The following is a 20379-nucleotide window of genomic DNA, read 5'->3' as shown; positions in this document are numbered from 1 at the left end:
GTAGCAGTTTTAACACCGGCAGATGTTTACAAAGTCTGGCGGACATGGTTATCACGCTCTTCTTTTTTTCGGGATATAAACCACTTGACGGTCTGAAAGCAATCCTGTTCTGAGACGGTACTGCTCCGGAGTTTTTGCTTTATAGTCTATCATTAGATAGCCGAAAGGTCGGTCGACCGCGTCGTGATAACACTCCATAAAGTATTTTGTGTTTCCCGGGTACATTTGACGACCTAGCATTGCCACTTGATGAACGTCCCGAGGATTTTTAAACAGGATCATATAATTGGCGTTTAAACTGATGGTTCGGCTGGACTTTCCCTGTGCAAATAAATTTTGCACTATGTAAATAGAGCTGAGATTCCTGTGGTGGCAGTATTGCGTGAACACCCGTTGCAGTTCAACGTTAGCGCTAGCTTGCTCCATGAGGTCGTCCACCACGAGAAGATTAGTGGTGGTAACAGGCAGTAAATCATCATCATTCAGAGTCTGGGGTATTCCTTGTATAAATTTAATGTCATACAATTGAAGTAAATCATCGTACAAAGTTTGCCAGCAATCATACAACCAAACAATGTTTTCAATTTTCTTGGAAATGATATTCAAACCTTTTTCCAACAAAAGTTTTACAAAATAAGACTTGCCACTATTCGAGGGTCCAGAAACCACGCAACTGAAAGGGTGTTGAAGTCTGAAATCAAAATCGGAAACATCCTGAGACCCTCTGTGCATCATCTGATCAGTAGCCATAAGGAAGTGTGCTATAGTCGCTTAAAAGTCGACGTTTATTGTAGACGACCTTAAACCTTTTAACGACTGATTTGTTGTGCAATGTGAGAGACTTTTTATTTCTCACAATGTCTTCCGTCTGAGCCAGGATGTATTTGGATCTATCGTGCGACGTCACATAGCTGTCAACCAGACCAATCAGGGATTCGAGACAGATAGCTCGGGAATTTTTAGCATTCAGGGTAATACCTTTAGCTTTCATGGAAACTTTGCCTTTGGCCGTCTCAAATCCATACGATTTGGGACCGCTCGAGCAGAAGGTCGCTATATAATCATCTTGGTCTAATTCGCTCGTCAGCTCCCCTAAATGATCACCCAGAGGAGGCTCCCAGTCGCCGTCCCTAGACACGAATACGACGCTGTCTGTGTCAGAGTATAGCAGACGGTCGCCGAGTCTATCCATCAATTCGTACAATTCCAGTCGGGCGTGCGCGGTAGTGAAAGCGCCTACAAAAACATTCACGTCGTGCGCCTTGCAAACATCCTCTTTGTGGGGTTTATGCTGGACTAGAGCTACGTCGTCTGAGATGAATGAGAAATACGTCAACGTGTCGGTATTGCCAAAAACAATTCTGGTGAAATCTTCAGGCTCGCTCACCAGAATCGTTTGAGGTAAGTTCTGTCTTAAAGAGAAGCGCCCCCACAAACTATTCAGAATTAATTTAGTGATTGCCCTTTGGGCTGCGTTGTACTTGATTTTTTCCGGATCGAGTTGAATACCCTCTTTTTCAAAATAGTCACGGATGTAAGCCTCTTTCTCTGCATCCGTGACGACGTTCGAAGGGTAGCCCGAGGCTTGTTGTTTCAAACGCAAGAAGGTTTTTACGTATTCGGCAAACAACGTGTCTGACCGTTGTGGAAAATGCCAAACCTCGTCTATCTTGGCTACCGCATAGCCCTTCTCGATGGCTTTTAAAAGCTCGATACTGACCCAACAGCCCGAGAGCGATCTTTCCTCGTCTGTGTGGGTACAGCTCGAGGTCTGGTTTTGGTCCTGGGCGCAGGTTCTACATAGCGGAAACATGAGTTTTCCTTGGCATCTGTAAGGGAGAACCGGGTGCAGTAAGTTGCGGGGAGGGTACACGGTGGCTTTGATAAGTCCGTAATAGTTTTCAATCGGTTCGAAATCTGCGAAAATGATTTCGGGGTGCTCGATCGGGTAGCTTTTCCTGGCCTGGCAGAAAGGATACAGACTGGTGAAATCCAGATACCTTATTTTCTCATCGTCGCTCACTTTGTGGTATAGTTTATAGGCGTTCGTTCGGCCTCCGTAAAGCGCATCACGAGGATTCAATCTCTCTGGGGCGGAATAATTGGCCATAAATTCTATCACGGAGGGATCGGTCTTTTTCATGCGGTTCCATTCGCATTCCCACAGAACCTCGATTTGCAAACCGTACGCGTTCCGCAGAATTTCAACCTTATCGTCAAACTGGTTCCTGAGAACCCCGTAGGGTACTCCGGACAGGGGGTGCGCCTGATGGGGTTCAAAGCGACAGCAGTGCCCATGGAAGATGCACCCCGCGTATTCTAAGCCGTGCCTGACGCCGTCCTGCTCGTAGTAGCCGTCTAAAAAGTACTTACCGATCGATACTTCGCCGTGGTTTACGGCGTGATGAACATCCGCGTTTCGAGTCTTTTTTATATACTCGAGCCATTCGATCGAACCGCTTGAGTAGGACTTATTCTGATGGATGTACGCTTTGTTATGCGTGAGGGCGAGCGTGTTTCTGGCGAGATAATGTGTTTTGAAGACCCCCATCGCGCAGCTGGCGAGCGTCGTGAAGCCAAAAGGGTCGAGTTGGGTGCACTGTAAGAAAGACGCCCTGTATGTCATACATCCTTCGCGCAACAACACGACGTCGTTAACGCCGTAGGCGTACAGTTCTTTCTTGAAGTTAAAGAACTTGCCCTTCACTGTGCTGTACCACGCATCAAACTTTTCTCGGTCTTTATCCGACATGTTCTCGTAGTTGTAGAACTTTTTGTCGGGGTACGGTCCGACATAGTTCTCATTTTCCACCCTGTTGAAAAGATGGGGGAAGTAGCCTTTTTCAGTCGTCGTTAAGTCTAACGCCGCGGGCATTTTGGCGAGAGCGAATGGGAAAAATGAGTAGCTATCGATGTATCGCTGGGCAAAAGCATCATCGTACATCAAGAGTAATTTGCACCCTTGCATTATGACCTCAATCGCGATCCCTGATTTGCAAAAATACTCGAGGATTAGAAAGGCGTCAAATCTGGAGGCGTAATGAGCGATGAAGCAGTAGCCTGTATATCGGGGTTGTCTGAAGTGGTTGATTAGCTTAGCGATGCAGTCCGTACCGTGAGCAGTAAATTTCTTGCCTTTGAATGTGATGGCGCAAACAAAATTAGCCACGTGCCTACCGTTTTCGTAACGCGTTTCGAAATCGTAGAAGATGTATTTCTCGCACGGCTCCTTAGGCTCTAGAGGTTGTATGAAGCATTGATGCTCACCAACGTTCGTCAGACGCTCGCGACAATGCACGCATTTGTCTGGGGCGCAGATGTGTTTGGTTTTCTTGTCGCCCGGTTTAACGGTGTAACGTCTGTTACACAGTTTGCAGTATTTAATCATATCACAGGCGGGGTATTCCTGACCGGGAGGTGTGTTTTTTTTATGCATTTCAAAACAATAAGCCGATTTACAGTACCGCAGGCAATCGGGGCAATGTATGATTCTTACAGGGAATCGGTAACAATTCGCGTCAAAACAGATGTTGCAGACGTGCTTACATCGATGGTTTCTGCGGTCGGTGTAAGATTTGTAGCAAAATGGACACACGTATGGTGAACCGATGAATGCCGTCAAACTCGTTATCATGTAGTAGTGGTCGTTGTGGAGGTACAGGAAGACCGTTTTTGGGTGAGGTTCGTCAGAATTTTTGTACGTTTCTAAAACCATTGCGTTAGATCTGTGAAATACGACGATTTTAATGTCTAGCGCTCGTTCAAACGAGGCTATGTCGCCGAGACCGATTCGGTCTTGGATTGAGAAGCCGATGTTGTTTTGGATGGCGGTAGCCAGTTTTTCTAGCGCACTCTCGGTGTGTTGGGGGTTAAGGAAACGGGCGAGACAGATGGAGAAGCACAAATTATTTGAAATATTGGTGGGGCAGAATAAACTCGTCTTTTTTCTTTTGATCACCTCGTCAACAGCCAGGTCAGTGAGTTTCCGACGACCGCCGCCTTGTCTGCTCATGGATACCGAAGCTTCAAATTCGACTGCGTCGTCGGATAGTAATCGATCGTTACTCTGTAAAACTTTTTCAATTTGATCAAAAAGTGTATCCACGTCGTAATTATTACCGTGAGTTAAAACCCCGCTAACGGGTGTTTGGAGGCTGGGAGCCGTCAATGTAATATTGATCACCGGTGAATTTTGGTCGAATTCTCTTGCAAAATTCACAATCCCACTGAGCATATCGTGTAAGCGGGTATGATAAGAGGCCAAATCTGTAGAGTTAATCTCTCTCAGATTCGTAGTCCTTCTCAACGTCACGCTGTTGAAACGAGGTCGTGGTAAAACATGATATCCGTTAACGTCCCCACCCTCGCGAATCAATCTGTCAATGTCCGTACGGTTTAATCGAGTCTGTGTAGTAGGGTCGACATTACCTGATGCGGGCGATTGTGAAGTATCATTACCGGCAGGGTGCTCTGTGTTGTCAGGATCAGGGTCGGTAGATGGTGGGCTGTTTAAAACACCGCCATGTTGTACAACGGGGTCGTTGTCTAGGCTTAGCAGAGGATCAAACAAATTCATATTTGGATTTACAGCTAATTCAAAAAGATCCAACATAGCAGGGGATTCTAGATTAAACAAATACTGTTCTAAAGAATCGGGCAGTATACTTAGCATTTCAATCTCGTCCGGTGACAGTTCTGTGGAGGATTGGTCTGATTGGCATAAGTCTGTGTCGTCTGACCCGTCCATTTTTAGATTTCAGACCAAAACACGAACTATTACAAAATCATAGAGTTAAAACAAGCATATATATGAAATATCAGAGTATATATATGTAAACAGCATACATGAACTATTACAAAATCAGAGTATAAAAAGCATAAATGACATATTACAAAATCATAGAGTGTACAAAGCATGCATGAACTATTACAATATCAGAGTATAAAAATCAGTGGGTATACATGAAATATTACAAAATCAGAGTATAAAACAAATGAAATATCAGATTATATGCAAACAATGTATAGATGAAATATTATAAAAAACGTGCAATATAAGAATTACTCGGAATACATCTATATTCAATTTGACTCCGTCGTCTCATCTATGATGGTGAGAATAAGGTGATGCAAAATGAGCACCAATTCCCGATGGTATTCGCTCACCATGCGATCATTTCTATCAAACCGCTGTTCAGTCGTTGATCTCATACCATTGACACGACGGAATATTTCATTGGCCAGACCCCGAATAAAGCGATCCTGCACATCAAATCGGCTGCGTGTCTCGAGGTGGTAGGCACGGAGCTCACCGCGCAATGCGTCTAATCTGCTATGGGTTTCGATTTGTCTGTCACTAGGCTGACTGTGCAACGCAATCAATTTGTTGTTAATATCATCTTGTACGTCACGAAGTTCGATGTACTTGTTGTTTATGTCGACCTGTGCATCGCGAAACTCTTGACCTAATGATTCTATCGAATTAATGAGCCTATGCGTCGGAGGCGCATCATCGAATGGTACATCGGCCGACTGAGGCGCCGGCACTTCTTCCACTTCTACTTCTTCCGACGACGGTGAGCAAGAAGGATATGGTGTTTGACCCGCGTTGGTGGTTGACACCTCGCCGCGCTCGCTCGTCCAAGAACTCTGTTCCCAAGCGTTGAGTTGAGGCGTATCCCAGGTAGTCACGTCATCCCCATGGCTTCTACTCGAGTCTGCTGTGTGTAACAAATAAATAAAAAAATCTTAATGGCGTGACTCCGCCGGAGTTTAAATGCAAATAATGAAGATGTTCTTACCATAAAAGAAAGCGGTCTCAGGACTGGTGGGCGGGCTACTTGGTGGTGTCAGACAAAGAGTTTTCCTCTCTGGAGAGCTCTCAGGACTGATCGCCGGGGTAAAACGATAAGTCTTTCTTGGTAGTTCGCCGTTCGGTTCAGGTCGGACCACCGCTGTAAAACGATAAGTCTTTCTTGGTGGTTCGCCGTCTGGTCCAGGACTGACCGGCGGGGTGGGACGATTAGTTTTTCTAGTCTTCTTTCTTGCTGGTTCGCCGCTGGGTCCAGGAAGTGGTTCGTCGTTGGATCCTATTGGATTCTCGACGCGCGCCGGAGTGGAATCAGGTAGGATGTGGGGCCTGTCTGTTACATTGACGGTGGGATCTTCATTGCCATCTTGCGTGAGATCGATAACTGTCTCGAAGCCGGGTTGGGTGATAAATTGTATGAAATCTAAAAATAAAATTTGATTTCTCATAAACATAAAAGAAATCTAAAATTTTGATTTCTCATAAAAAAAAATGTTGGAGATGGATCTTGTTTTACCATTGGCTGCGCTGTCTGGATCAACAGCCCTAGCGGTCACTGTGAATTAAAATGCTTTAAATTTATAAAAAGACAAAATTAAAATACGTTCATTTTAATTTATAAAAAGAATAGTTAATACGTACTTACATGTATTAATAGCGTCAAAGGCTTGCTGCTCAATATTTGAACCTGAGATAAAAAATAAAAAACCCTGTTATGATTTAAAACACACGGTGAGGGTTTTTATGTGCTTGTTTAATGGAGCACACACACACACACACACACACACACACACACACACACACACACACACACACACACACACACACACACACACACACACACACACACACACACACACACACACAGAGAGAGAGAGAGACAGACTGTGACAAAGAAATCATGATGTTATATCATCAAAATCCAGCAGATGGCGCAATTTTCACTATAACAGGGTGTCATAACATTAAACCGCCAGCAGATGGCGCAATTTTCACTATAACAGGGTGTCATAACATTAAACAGCCAGCAGAGGGAGGCATTTCAATGTCATACCATTAAACGGCCAGCAGAGGGAGGCATTTCAATGTCATACCATTAAACGGCCAGCAGAGGGAGGCATTTCAATGTCATACCATTAAACAGCCAGCAGAGGGAGGCATTTCAATGTCATACCATTAAACAGCCAGCAGAGGGAGGCATTTCAATGTCATACCATTAAACGGCCAGCAGAGGGAGGCATTTCAATGTCATACCATTAAACAGCCAGCAGAGGGAGGCATTTCAATGTCATACCATTAAACGGTCAGCAGAGGGAGGCATTTCAATCTCATATCATCAAAATAAAAGTGTTTTTCATACTAAACACTATAGCGCTGATATTAAGACAAATAAAACATCGAGGCATAATCATAATTTGTGATAAATTAATAGAGTAGTTAAAATATCTATCAGCAGATAAAACAGCATAGTTTATGAATATAGCAGATAAAATAAAACATCATAGTTTATGAATATAGCAGATAAAATAAAACATCATAGTTTATGAATATAGTCACTAACAGTAGATAAAATACCAGTGCATGTTTTATTACAGTAATGAATTATACTTGTAATATGGTTTAAAGACGTCATAGCATAATCATAATTTTATGATAAATTAATATAGTAGTTAAAAAATCTCTATCAGCAGATAAAATTCCAATAGCATAATGCATGTTTTTAAAACACTTGTAATACGGTTTAAAGACAACATAGCATACTTTGTTAAATGAATATTTCCATCATCAGTTACAACAGATCAAACACCATAGCATAATTTATATGAATCAGCAGATGAAACTATAATCCATGTTTTAAAACACTAATGAATTATACTGTCTTTTGTATAAACAAACTTTTTAAAAATAAAACAGCATAGCATGAAATGAGAAAATACTCACGTTTATCCATTGTCTTGTAGAGGGTGGCAGATCAGTGAGTCGTCCGAAAAGTTTTAGGGCATGTGTTGGTTGAACAGGACAAATTACATTTATACACTTGTTTCAATATATAAAAATGTGTTGAGTGACCACTAGGTGCCATCCTTGTTCTATGAATGGACCTGTACAATCCGTGGAAAAACAGAGTAAGGTCACCCGTGTCACCATAAATTCGTGGGCACAGGAGATGTTAGACGTGGGCCAACGTAATTCATAGATAGAACCGTCAGAAAACTGTCAAAAACATGCTACTCCTTTATAAGATATAATGGTTTTAATTAACAACATCTTTGAAAGAGATTATGATTTGAAGTAAATTCAGACGAGAGTGAACGGTGGCACGTTAATTTACAAGACCCATTCGCACGCACACACACACATAAGGACTGATTTGGAGTGCCGCAGGTCAGAAAAGGTGATGTGAAAACACCGCCTTCAGCTCTCTAAAAAATGTAGAATGGATTTTGTTTATCTGAAACAATTGGTATGAGTAGATATTTTTTTATAACCATTTCATTTATAACCTTTTAAAAGAACAGAATGTTTTTCAACTTGTTAGTCTGATATACACTTAACAGTTTCACTGTTACCTATGGAATGTGGAGGAGCAGAAGGAGGGGGATGTCAGACAGAGAGAGCGCGCGCATAGACACCCACAGACGCGCGCGGCCCCCTCCTCTTGCTGCTGACACACGCGCGCTCGGCTCACTATGTTTTGAGACACGGGTAAGCTCATTCAGGAAAGGAGTATTTTTGTTTTCACCACTTTTAATCATTTGAAAACATTATTACAACTTTTAAAATTTTTGGATTATAGTTTGAAAATCATTTTAACCCTAACAAAACATTGACCGTGTCTCATTCTGATCGTCGATTCAGAGAGAGACCAACAGATGGAGCTGCGAGCCCGTTTCATCCCTGGTAGGTTCTCTCTAAAATAAGGTAAGACAATTTTATATACTTTTATCTAAAACTAAAACTATTGGTTTTAGTAAGCTTTTAAAAGAACAGAATATTTTTCAACCTTAGTTAAATTGCTTTAGATTATATCATTTATGTTATACACTTTTAAAAAGAACTTTAGCATGATAATGATTATATTATATAAAGGATGTTTTACATATGAATGTGAAATAACTAAATGTTTTTTCAACCTTTAATTGTTTTAGATTATATAAAGGATAGAATGTTTTACATATGAATGTGAAATAACTGAATGTCACATATATGAAATAACTGCAGGCACACACATAACTGGGACAAAGTTCAAACATCTGTTCTAGTTAAATAGGTCAAAAACTAACCGTCAAAACTATGATTTAGTACTAGCTAGGTCATAGTTCAAAACTAACTGTCAAAAACCATGATCGATAGGCCAAAGGTTAATCCCATGACCTCATAAAGGAGGTTCAACCCATCAATCATAAGGTCACCGGAAGTTCAACCTGTCAAAAGGTCAAAGGTCAAAGTCATTAATCATTTTGACACAAGGTGTCCTATAAGTACTACTCAGGAGTATACAGTAAATGAATACAACTGACAGGAGAGAGTCACAGAGCGGCCTGGACTGATCTCAGTCTGTGAGGATGAAGATGATGATGATGATGATGATGGAGACACTGAAACTGAACAAAAGACACAAATCACAGACTCTTCAATCATCATCTGAGTTTAAAGGGAGAATCTGCCCTTTTTAAATTGACCACATAATCATAAACTTATCATGAAGAACATGCAGATAAACATCAGCATCAGGTCCTTGTTTCTGTCCGTTCACATATTGTCGGCATTTGTAAAATCCATAATCTTCTTCTGTGACGTTCTTGATGTTCAGAGAGCAGTCAGACTCCAGACTCAGTCTCTCATGTCTCTCTGTGTTCTTCTTTATCCCTCCAGCAATCAGTTCAACTGTTGCTGAATGTCTGAATCTGTTATAGTTCCATGTAGTTGATTTGCAGTCAGAAAGAGCATTATTACAGGACAGACGCACATTTTCACCAGAACTGATGAACACATGATCATCCACTCCACTGATACCTGAAACACAGTATATCTCAGTGACCATTATGATATTAATAAATGAAACCATAAACCATACCAGCATAACAAGCAGAAGATTCAAATCATACAGTCTTTTTCCGGTGTTTGATAGTTAATGCATTCATAAACATTTATGGATAAACCAAATCAAACGCCTCTTTAAGAATGAATAAGAAATACCCTGACTTTGAAACAAATGTAAATAATGTAATATCATCATATCTTGAACTCTTGATGTCAGCTTTGTCATAAACATTACTGGACGGCACAGGATTAGTTGATCCTCCTCTTCAACCGTAGAACATACACTAATAACTGCCCTTAAAAGCTCTTTATCTGTTCTGTGTTTCTCTCTTTCCTTCAAAATCACCCTACTGTGACTTATGCACAGCTAAATACAAAATAACAATTCAAAACCCACAAAGAATATTTGTGGAACAGTTCCCAAAGGAAGGAGCAAAACTCAGGGAAGGTTTGCTGGGATCAGTAGTTCACTCTCCATCCAGACACAGTCGTGATGATACTGTACTTCTGTTCTCTGACCACACAACATCACTTCACTGAGCTGAACACTCGTTGTGTGTTTGATAGTAAGTTTATGATCAATCATGAGCTGAGTTTGGTAAGAAGTTAACAGTGAATTTGATCATGATTAGGGCCCTCTCAAGTAAATGTAACAGAGTTAAAAAAAAAGAACATTAATTCTAATGTTATTCATATTGTCTAATTACATGAAATTAGAAGTGAAGCTACATCAAATGGTGTTTTAGTGCCCCCTAGTGGTTATTATACTGCAGACGTTTGTTATTTTGTCCGCAATTGCGCACCGTAGTTCAGCAGAAATGGCTGACACTTCTGCGGGTGAGCGTGCTTCTCTTCTCTCCTGTTTATTGGGTTTAAAAATGTGATACAAGTGTATTTAATATGAGTTCTTTGAGATGTAAATGTTTGTAGTGATTGTCAACAAACATACATTGCGTTGGATGGGTTTATATGTCCAATGAAACTTTGTTGAGTAATTATTTTTGTGCCTCGTGTCTCATATAGGAAATTAACATGTGCTGCTGCTAATGTAGCGCCGGATGGCTAAATAGTTAATTTACTCTCAATGAGAATGAGTTGTTGATTTTTATGTTTTTCTTTATTTCAGTAATTTATGTCTGCAGTGTTTTCACCCAGTAAATTGATACATTTCGATGTATTCTTCAGACACGATCATCATTGCTGCGGAGAATAAAGATAACAGAGAACCAGAGTCCTGTGTGCGTCGTCCATTTCGATTTGATGACGGTTGTGGGGGATGTGTAAAGGTCACATTAAGAACAACAATCGTTACACTGGTGCCGTGACCCTTTGGATCGCCCTGATCAGCCTGACGCAGATCGACCGTGGTTGCTGCTCATCAGCTGTGGTTATACCCAGATTGGATCTTTTTCGTGGATAAAGACCGTAAACGCATACACTTGCTACACAGCTGAGTGACTGTAGGAGCCGCATTTGAGTTTATTTTTGGTTTCATAATTTACTTATAATTGTCTTTTCTATTGCATTTGAGTGGTACACCTTCTACAGCCAGAGAGGGCGCTATCCTATAAGTTGGAGCATGTAGCGCAGAAGGAGAGACACAAGGAGAAGGCGTGCCAGCAGATACAGTCTTTGACCTCGGCCTGGATCTGCGTTACTGGAGATAGGCCTGTATGAGAAAGCTGAACTCCAAGCGCTACAAAGGAATGTTTAAAGACATTTAAACCAGTTTTCATTTTTGTTTATGTACTTTATATTTATTTGCAATAAATACAGACAAACTTTCAACGACAACACTCTTGGATTTTCTTGGATTCGGGCTGTGAGTCTGACCCCGTGCTCGCATTCTCCAGGTGGTTGGAAACAATAACAGGGGGTTACAGGAAAAACCCAACATTGTTTTTGCCACTACAGTGACTGACAATCACTTTACACAGTTTGAATATGGACTTTTGAGCACACTTATACTGATATTACCATCTTGAACTTTGTGTTTCAGTGTCCCATCATTTTCACTGTTTAAGTCTATAATACATATATATACTAATTTTCTTTATTGCTTGTAAGTAACAGTGACTGAGTTATGACTGAAAAAATGTATTGTGATACCGATATGGATAGGTCATTCATGGAAGCCACCGGTTTTCCCAGAGGGAGGGGTGGTTGGCTCATTGGTGCTTCTGGGAATGGTGTTTTCAATGAAAGTAGCAGTAGAGGGGTGGGTCAGTCAAGGTCTCACACTGACCACAGTGGGGGTCGTGGTTTAAATCTAACTACAAATGATTCCCCTGTTGGGCGTGCCACAGCTGAGTTCCCTTGTACTTCGACACCTAATGCTGAGAAAGATGCTCTAAGCCATCTCACAGATATGGTGGACCAGTTAGGTTCACAGATTGGAGAATCAATCGTCTCAATGTTACTTTCTGCAGGTTTAGTGAATACAAGCAACAACCGCCAGAGCGATTCGATAGACCACACTCGATCGCAGATGAGATCAGAACAGTCTATGCCAATGATAGTACCACAAGTGTCGTTACACATGGGGTCAGAACATGACATGTTCCGTGGTGACAGATCTGACAAGTATTGTATTAACGAGTGGGTTGATAGAACCAAAGCTTGTATAAAAAAGCAGAAATGTCCCATATCGGAGCAAGCTGAGGAAATCATGAGCAGGCTTGCTGGAAAAGCAAAATATGTTGTTAAGATCAGTCTGCGTAGTGATTGCACGCTTGATGTACAGCAGAACCCTGAGCTGATTTACAATATTTTGCTACAGTATTTCAGTGAGACTTCATCATGCCTGCCCCTTGCAGATTTCTATGCTACTCTTCCCAGAGCTGGAGAAAATCCTGTAGACTATTGGATTCGGATCAACAAGGCTGCTGATCTGGCGAATGATGGCCTTCATAGACAAGGAAAGCAACTGGCTGATATGAGTGAGGAGGTGACACGGATGTTCATCAAGCACTGTCCCGAGCCAGGTTTGGCTAGTGTATTCAGATGTAAACCTATTCATGAGTGGAGAGCTAAAGACATACAGAGCAGAATTGATGACTATCAGAGAGAATAGATGGGTCGTGCTGGTGCGTATGTAAAGAGCCATACTTCAGTAGTGCTTAAAGGGTTAGTTCACCCAAAAATGAAAATTCTGTCAGTAATTACTCACCCTCATGTTGTTCCAACCGCGTAAGAGCTTTGTTCATCTTCGGAACACAAATTAAGATATTTTTGATGAAATCTGAGTGCTGGGTCACTCTCCATAGGCTGCTAGGTGGCCCAAACTTGCTGGCCCAGAAAAGTTATTAAAGAGATCGTTAATATAGTCCAAGTGACTACAGTGGCTCAATCTTAAGTATATCAAGCGACGAGAATACTTTTTGTGCGCAAAAACAAACAAAAATAACGACTTTATTCCACTATTCATTTCCTTCTCTCTGGGCCTCGTAGTGTTTTTGCGTAGCGCGTCTGTGTTACACGTCAGACACATGACCAGCGTCGGCCAATAGTGAGCCTACGTGGTGACGTGTAACACAGACGTTCTGCGCAAAAACACTACGAGGCCCAGAGAGAAGGAAATGAATAGTGGAATAAAGTCGTTATTTTTGTTTGTTTTTGCGTATTCTCGTCAAAAAGTATTCTCGTCGTTTGATATACTTAAGATTGAGCCACTGTAGTCACTTGGACTATATTAACGATCTCTTTAATAACTTTTCTGGGCCAGCAAGTTTGGGCCACCTAGCAGCCTATGGAGAGTGACCCAGCACTCAGATTTCATCAAAAAATATCTTAATTTGTGTTCCGAAGATGAATGAAGGTCTTACTTGGTTGGAACAACATGAGGGTGAGTAATTACTGACAGAATTTTCATTTTTGGGTGAACTAACCCTTTAATAAGGAATGTTCTGTGCATGATCACCTTGTAAGATTTCCTCAGTCTGCTGTTCAAGATGCACTGAGTTCTTCATTAATGGCAAATAAATGTGAGCAGCCAGAAATCTCAGTGGAGCCCAGTACTGTTCAACGTCGTTCATGTCCTGATCCAAACCTGCCTGCAGTCCAAACTGTGACACAGAATACACAGCAGCCTGAAAGTCAAGTACTCTCACGTATGATGGAGATGTTGGAGCAGCTGATGAATAGAGTTCAGACACGTGAAGTTCCGGCTCACAGAGGCAGCTCGAGGTCAGCGGCGCTTTGGCAAAAATAACTGTTGTGTATGCGGTGAGTCGGTGACAGCAAGCACAGCACCGTGACGCACTGCATGACAGATAAGTTGTGTTTTGAATGCTTCTCACCTGGACATGCGAAACGTGATTGTCCCAAACATTCTTCTGGCCAGGACGATATGGAGGGAAACTTGTAGACACGTATTTGGAGGGAGGCAGCACGGGTCATTCTTGCATCTCCCAAGATATTACCGAGTGTGAAGATGCATGCCAATTGATTGAAAATAGTGTTGATGAACTAAATATTGTGTATCAGAACACGCATGTTGTCAGGGGACTTGATAGCCTCTTTTATACACCTGTGAAAATCGGAGGAAAAGTGACTATGGGAGCCATGTTGGACAGCGGATCGATGGCATGCACCTTAAATGACACTGCTGAAATGAAGCTGAGAAAAGCAGGAGTAGTTGATGGAAGTAGTGAGCTGAGCACTGATGTAGTCCTTGTGGGCTGTGGTGGAATTCGTGTCAAGCCTAAATCCGTTTTAAATCTGACCATGGACCCAGATAGCAACATTGTTTCGGCCCAGATCCGGCCCACATCTGGCACTTGTGGAATGCGGATCTGGCCCACATGCAGCGTGGAATGACGGCCCTTGTGTGGCCCACTCCTGTTTGCCAGATCTGGGCCACAAGCAGGCCATAGCAATGCCACATGTCAGCCAAGAGCAAAGAAATAAACCAGAACTGGACCTTATCTGAGCCACAAAGTCTGTGTATATTAAATATAGAGTCATCTCATCCTTAACCCTCTGGGGACCAAGCTGTTTTTGGGGCCCTTGAGATGTTCTGACATGCTCTGACATTTGTGCTTTTTTCAGTTATTTATAAACATGTTAATGGCAAAGGTGTAAATTCACTCTATATAGCACAAACAGGCCTACCATAATATGCGAGCAACATGTATGTAGATGTTTGTATTTTTAAGAGAATAATGTTTATGCGTGGTTATTTAAAAAAATAAAAATGAAAGTTGCTGAAATAAGACCACAAAACTCATACAAAATATGTGCCCACAAGACTTTTGACTAATGGATGTTTTCTCTTGGAGTTCTAGCTTCAAAATTATGTGAAAATAGTCTTGCTTTATCGTTCACAAAAAAAAAATACATTGATTTAAATGGTGTAAAACAGGTTTTGCTTGGAAAGCCAATATGCGAGGGGGAGGAGTAGTTTACACCTTAGATTACCCAGTCCCACCCACTCTGCATAATGACTCTGCATAATTAGCCATTCATTCAGGTGTGACACTGACTGAGCCACAATGCAAGGACAAAATAGCCTATATATTTAGAAGAAGACTTATATTGACCATTTAAGATTTTGCTTACATCTATCTTGTAAATATGTTTTGCTATTTTATTAAAAAGGTTACAATTACAACAATAATTACAATTTCAGCAATATTTCTGCAAAAAAAGTACTCTTTCTTTGTAAAAAAAAAAAAAAAAGATTATAGGCCTACATTTTATCATATGTATTCATTAGTTTGAATATAGCCAACATTGGAACATCTTAGTCTATGACTTTATTTTTGACAAAATAGTATTTTATATATATGAGCAGAAAAGCTTATTTGATGTGACAGTATATTCTACAGTAAAAACTGTACCCAAATCTAGTCAACAAAATGTTGTCTTTCATACTTCGCCTGACTGTAACGCAGTAACTGTAACTGTAAAAGCAGTTTATTCTTTCACACACAGACGCGCGATTCATATTTAGGCTAAACAGTCTTTACAAATATGTACCCTTCATTCATCTCACAGAAACGCTATTCATATTATAGAAACGCGATTCATCTTTTCGTTTACATAAGCCTACAACGTTATTCCATAACGTTATTCCACATTAACACTTGAGAAAGGATAACTTAGCCTACCTCACTCCTCAGCGGGATCTGCTCCTCATATCAGCACGGAAAATTTTCTCCATAAGGTAGGCTATATTATGCCTCTTTGTTTACAGCTGATGTGGGGGCGTTTCACAGACTGAAATGGTTCTCAGAATTTGCGTTTGAATAGCACGCGCTCTCCGGGGCGTGGTCAAATTACTTTTGAATGGCTCCTAATGAGCTCGACTGGAGTCGCTCTCTTTTTATACAGATTACAGAAGCTGATAATATTTGTTTTTTATATAAATTACTTCATTTAAAAGCTGCGATCTCAAGCTTTATGCCCGTGGGTCTGTTTGCCTGTTTGACTGAATTTTCGCGGAGTTATAGATAATTTTCGAACGCGTTTCAAATGGGAGTTTACTGACAGAGAGAAGGCAGAAATAGCATCATGTTAGTTTTTCTTTATTTGTCAAAAAGCAAAACACTTTATTTGTATTGTGAGTATACAGAAAAAAAATAGAAACTGAACAGGATCGATTGATGTATTACACGAAAATGAAAGATCAAAATTAACAGAGCATTTTGTGTTTATTTTTCATTGCTAAAAAAAAAAACGAGCAAAACGCGCGGGCGCGTTTTTGGTCCCCAGAGGGTTAATAAGCCTGTTAACAAGCAGAATCCCTGAAGGAAAGAAGAGAACAGAAAAAGAGACGAGCAGAAACACAAGAACTACAACTGACTTTAGACACAGCCTTAGATGAAATCAACTGAAGAGAAAAGAAGACATTAAATCTGTGAAGATCTCAGCATAGGAGGATTAAACAACTCCACAAACAGCATTACCAGCTTCACTTATTACTAACCAGACTGACTTTATTTCTGTCAGACGTCTACAGAAGTTTTTATTGAGATTTAACAGAGGTTTAACTCTAATGTGTTTCATTTAAAGTCACCATAAGAGTGATTAGTGTTTCCATTAGTTGGGCTCTTAACTCTTAGTATAACTTATGTATTTTTTGGCCGCTGTGACAGTGTGTTTGTCAAACACATTTGCAGCAGCAAAGAAAGCTAAAGTGAACCGAGATCAGGTGATCATGGTTACCTGTTGATGATTTTATAATCATCATGAAATAGACTGATTCACTGATGATTTTGGACTCTAACAATTGTGTTGATCCATTAATATTGTCACATCACAAACCCTGTGTTACTGCAGCATGAGATCTAGCAAAAAAGAAAAAAGATATAATAAGAGTTAAGAGCCCAACTAATGGAAACACTAATCACTCTTATGGTGACTTTAAATGAAACACATTAGAGTTAAACCTCTGTTAAATCTCAATAATAACTTCTGTAGACGTCTGACAGAAATAAAGTCAGTCTGGTTAGTAATAAGTGAAGCTGGTAATGCTGTTTGTGGAGTTGTTTAATCCTCCTCTGCTGAGATCTTCACAGATTTAATGTCTTCTTTTCTCTTCAGTTGATTTCATCTAAGGCTGTGTCTGAAGTCAGTTGTAGATCTTGTGTTTCTGCTCGTCTCTTTTTCTGTTCTCTTCTTTCCTTCAGTGATTCTGCTTGTTAACAGGCTTATTAAGGCTGAGATGACTCCATATTTAATATACACAGATTTTGTGGCTCAGATAAGGTCCAGTTCTGGTTTATTTCTTTGCTCTTGGCTGACATGTGGCATTGCTATGGCCTGCTTCTGGCCCAGATCTGGCAAACAGGAGTGGGCCACACAAGGGCCGTCATTCCACGCTGCATGTGGGCCAGATCCGTATTCCACAAGTGCCAGATGTGGGCCGTATCCGGGCCGAAACAATGTTGCTATCTGGGGAGGTTTATGGCTTGAAAATGATTGTACCTACCTTAGTGGTTCCCGGTCAACATGACAAACTCATAATTGGAACTAATGTAATCAAACATATTGTACGACATTTTAAGCAGAGTGAGGATTTTTGGAGAGCTGTGTCAGGCCCTCCATCAAAAGATCCTGAATGTGAGAGCTTTTTGTCCATGCTCGCCGGACTAAATCGCTGGAGAGGAAAAGACATGCCTGAGAAACTTGGGACAGTGAGATGCAATTCGGCTGTTTCTATCGAGCCTGGTTGTCAATATTTGGTGTGGGGGAGACTATCAAAATCAGCTGTTCCATCACCAGGCAGTGCTGTCATGACAGAGCCCACCACTTCTCATTCAATTCCCAGAGGTGTCATGGTGGCCAGGCTTGTCACATCATTGCATAGTGACGGATGGGTCCCTTTGAAGGTGATTAACACGTCAGGGAGGCTTGTGCTGCTGAGACGTAATGCAAAACTGGCTGATCTATATCCTTGCATCGCACTTGAGGACGTCGATAGTGTGGATACAGTCAAACCTCATCTTGTCAGTTTCCCTATGGGTTTGTCAGACTGCGGGGCCCAGTCAACATCTGCAAGTGAAAGGTTGAAATCCATGGGACTGTCGGACCTTGATGTAGAGTCATGTGATGTCTCTGACCAGTACAGGCAGCGATTAGTCAGTTTGATCTTGACTTATGAAGACATCTTTTCAAGAAATCACCTTGACTGTGGAGAAGCTACGGGCTTCGTACATAGAATCCACCCTTCGGATCCCAGACCGTTTCGACTTCCATTCAGGCGGGTAGCCCCTAGTCAATACCACAAGCTGCGCCAGGTCCTGACGGAGATGGAGGAAAAAGAGATCATCCGTCGTTCTACCAGTGAGTACGCATCTCCACTTGTTTTAGTGTGGAAGAAGAATGGGGATCTTCGAGTTTATACTGACTTCCGTTGGTTAAACAGAAGAACATTTAAGGATGCCCACCCTCTTCCACATCAGGCGGATTGACTTGCGGCACTTAGCGGTAATGCTCTGTTCAGTACGATGGACCTCACGTCAGGTTTTTACAATATGCCGCTGCATGAGGATGATCGTAAATTCACTGCCTTTACCACGCCTATGGGCCTGTTTGAGTATAATAGGCTACCCCAAGGTCTTTGCAATAGCCCTGGCAGCTTTATGAGAATGATGAACAGTATTTTTGGCGATCAAAACTTCCTTAGCATTCTGTGTTATATTGACGATCTGATCGTCTTTGGACCAAATGAGCAAGTGGCACTTGATTGCTTGGAGATGATGTTCGGAAGGCTACGAGCCCATGGCCTGAAACTCGCTCCTAAGAAATGTCACCTCCTGAGAGCATCAGTGAAGTTTCTGGGGCATGTAATAAATAAGGACGGAGTGTCTACTGACCCTGATAAGGTGGAGTGCATTTCCAAGCTCAACAGTTCTGACCTGATGGACACGGACGGGAAAACACCATCTCAGAAGAAAATCAGATAATTTTTAGGCATGGTGAACTATTATCAACATTTCATTCCGAATTATTCTGTCAAAGCAAAACCGCTCTTCGATCTTCTCCAAGGCCAGAAGGTCAGGGGACGAAAGAATAAGACAGGGAATGTGTGCCAAAACAGGAAGTTGAGACCTAAGGATTGGACTCAAGCACAGCATGATGCGGTTGAGCAGCTGAAATAGTCTCTGGTTGAGAGTGTTGTTTTAGCTCACCCGGATTTCTCACGTCGCTTCATATTGGCGACAGATGCTTCCTTGGATGGTATCGGAGCTGTCTTGTCACAAGTCCAAGAGGGAGAGGCCAGAGCGAGGCCAGTTGCTTTCGCCAGCAAGTCCCTATCACAGCGGAACTATCCAGCGCACCGACTGGAATTTCTGGCCCTGAAATGGTCCGTTTGTGAAAAGTTTAGCCATTGGCTGAAGGGGCACAATTTCACCGTTTTGACCGATAACATTCCGCTTGCCCATATACTCACAAAGCCTAAGCTTGACTGTTGCGAACAGCGTTTGGTGGCAAAACTAGCCAGCTACGACTTTGATATAAGGTACGTGCCTGGTCCGCAGAATGTCATTGCTGATTCCCTCAGCAGAGTTCATTTTGTTAAGAGTGGGGTGACACAAAGACTACTTCAATTGCCTTATGATACCATGTTGACTGATATGAGAGGGATGTCAACTAACTCTGTGCAGGATGCCTTCAGATGGTCCTGTGGCAATAATCAGGAAGAGAGTGTTGTCCAACAACAACAGTCATGTACAGTCAATAATGATTTTGGCATGGATCATCTTACTGTTGCAAGCTCTGATGTCTCTGCTGTCTTGACTTCACATGTGGACTGGGAACTGTTACACGGGCTATGGCGATTGTGGATCACTTGCCTCAGTTGGTTCCTATGGGCCAGGATACATTGCCACCGTTTTCTGTGGAGGACCTGTGTGAGAGGCAGATGAATGACAGAGTGTTGTCAAGAGTCATGTCTTATGTTGAGAGTTGTCAGAGACCCACAAGACGGGAAAGAGCAGGAGAGCCAGCGGCGGTGCTTCGTTACCTCAAACACTGGGGGAAGTTGATTGTGAGGAATGGTGTTCTCTACAGGGTGTCTC

At 41.8% G+C, this 20379-nt stretch overlaps 2 protein-coding genes across 7 annotated transcripts in view; one reads left to right on the top strand and one right to left on the bottom strand.

Annotated features, from left to right (window-relative positions):
* Positions 1-20379, top strand: part of LOC309501752 (uncharacterized protein) — a 183773-nt gene that overhangs the window by 91532 nt on the left and 71862 nt on the right. The gene's annotated exons all lie outside the window — the stretch shown is intronic.
* Positions 496-8204, bottom strand: LOC309498048 (uncharacterized protein). Of its 6 annotated transcripts, none has more exons than XM_082168536.1 (5): positions 7751-8203; positions 6456-6497; positions 6327-6365; positions 5802-6233; positions 496-5720 (listed from the first exon to the last, which is right to left on the bottom strand). In XM_082168536.1, the coding sequence occupies exon 5, from the start codon at positions 4745-4747 to the stop codon at positions 740-742; it is 4008 nt and encodes a 1335-aa protein (XP_082024662.1). In that variant the 5' UTR covers positions 4748-5720; positions 5802-6233; positions 6327-6365; positions 6456-6497; positions 7751-8203; the 3' UTR covers positions 496-739. The 6 variants fall into 6 exon arrangements, with proteins under 6 accessions (XP_082024662.1, XP_082024665.1, XP_082024663.1 ...); XM_082168539.1 differs by lacking the exon at positions 7751-8203 and adding an exon at positions 6864-7313; XM_082168540.1 differs by having other exon boundaries at positions 2731-5720; positions 7751-8204.

The sequence above is a fragment of the Leuciscus leuciscus genome, assembly GCF_965113295.1.
Source record: "Leuciscus leuciscus genome assembly, chromosome: 1".
Classification (NCBI taxonomy): Eukaryota; Metazoa; Chordata; class Actinopteri; order Cypriniformes; family Leuciscidae; genus Leuciscus; species Leuciscus leuciscus.
Note: the sequence above shows the minus strand (reverse complement) of the source record. Positions and strands in the feature narration are given on the sequence as shown.

Bases quoted from the DNA above. Each gene is read 5' to 3' on its own strand.
- LOC309498048 (XM_082168535.1), bottom strand. From the start codon at position 4,747: ATGGACGGGTCAGACGACACAGACTTATGCCAATCAGACCAATCCTCC.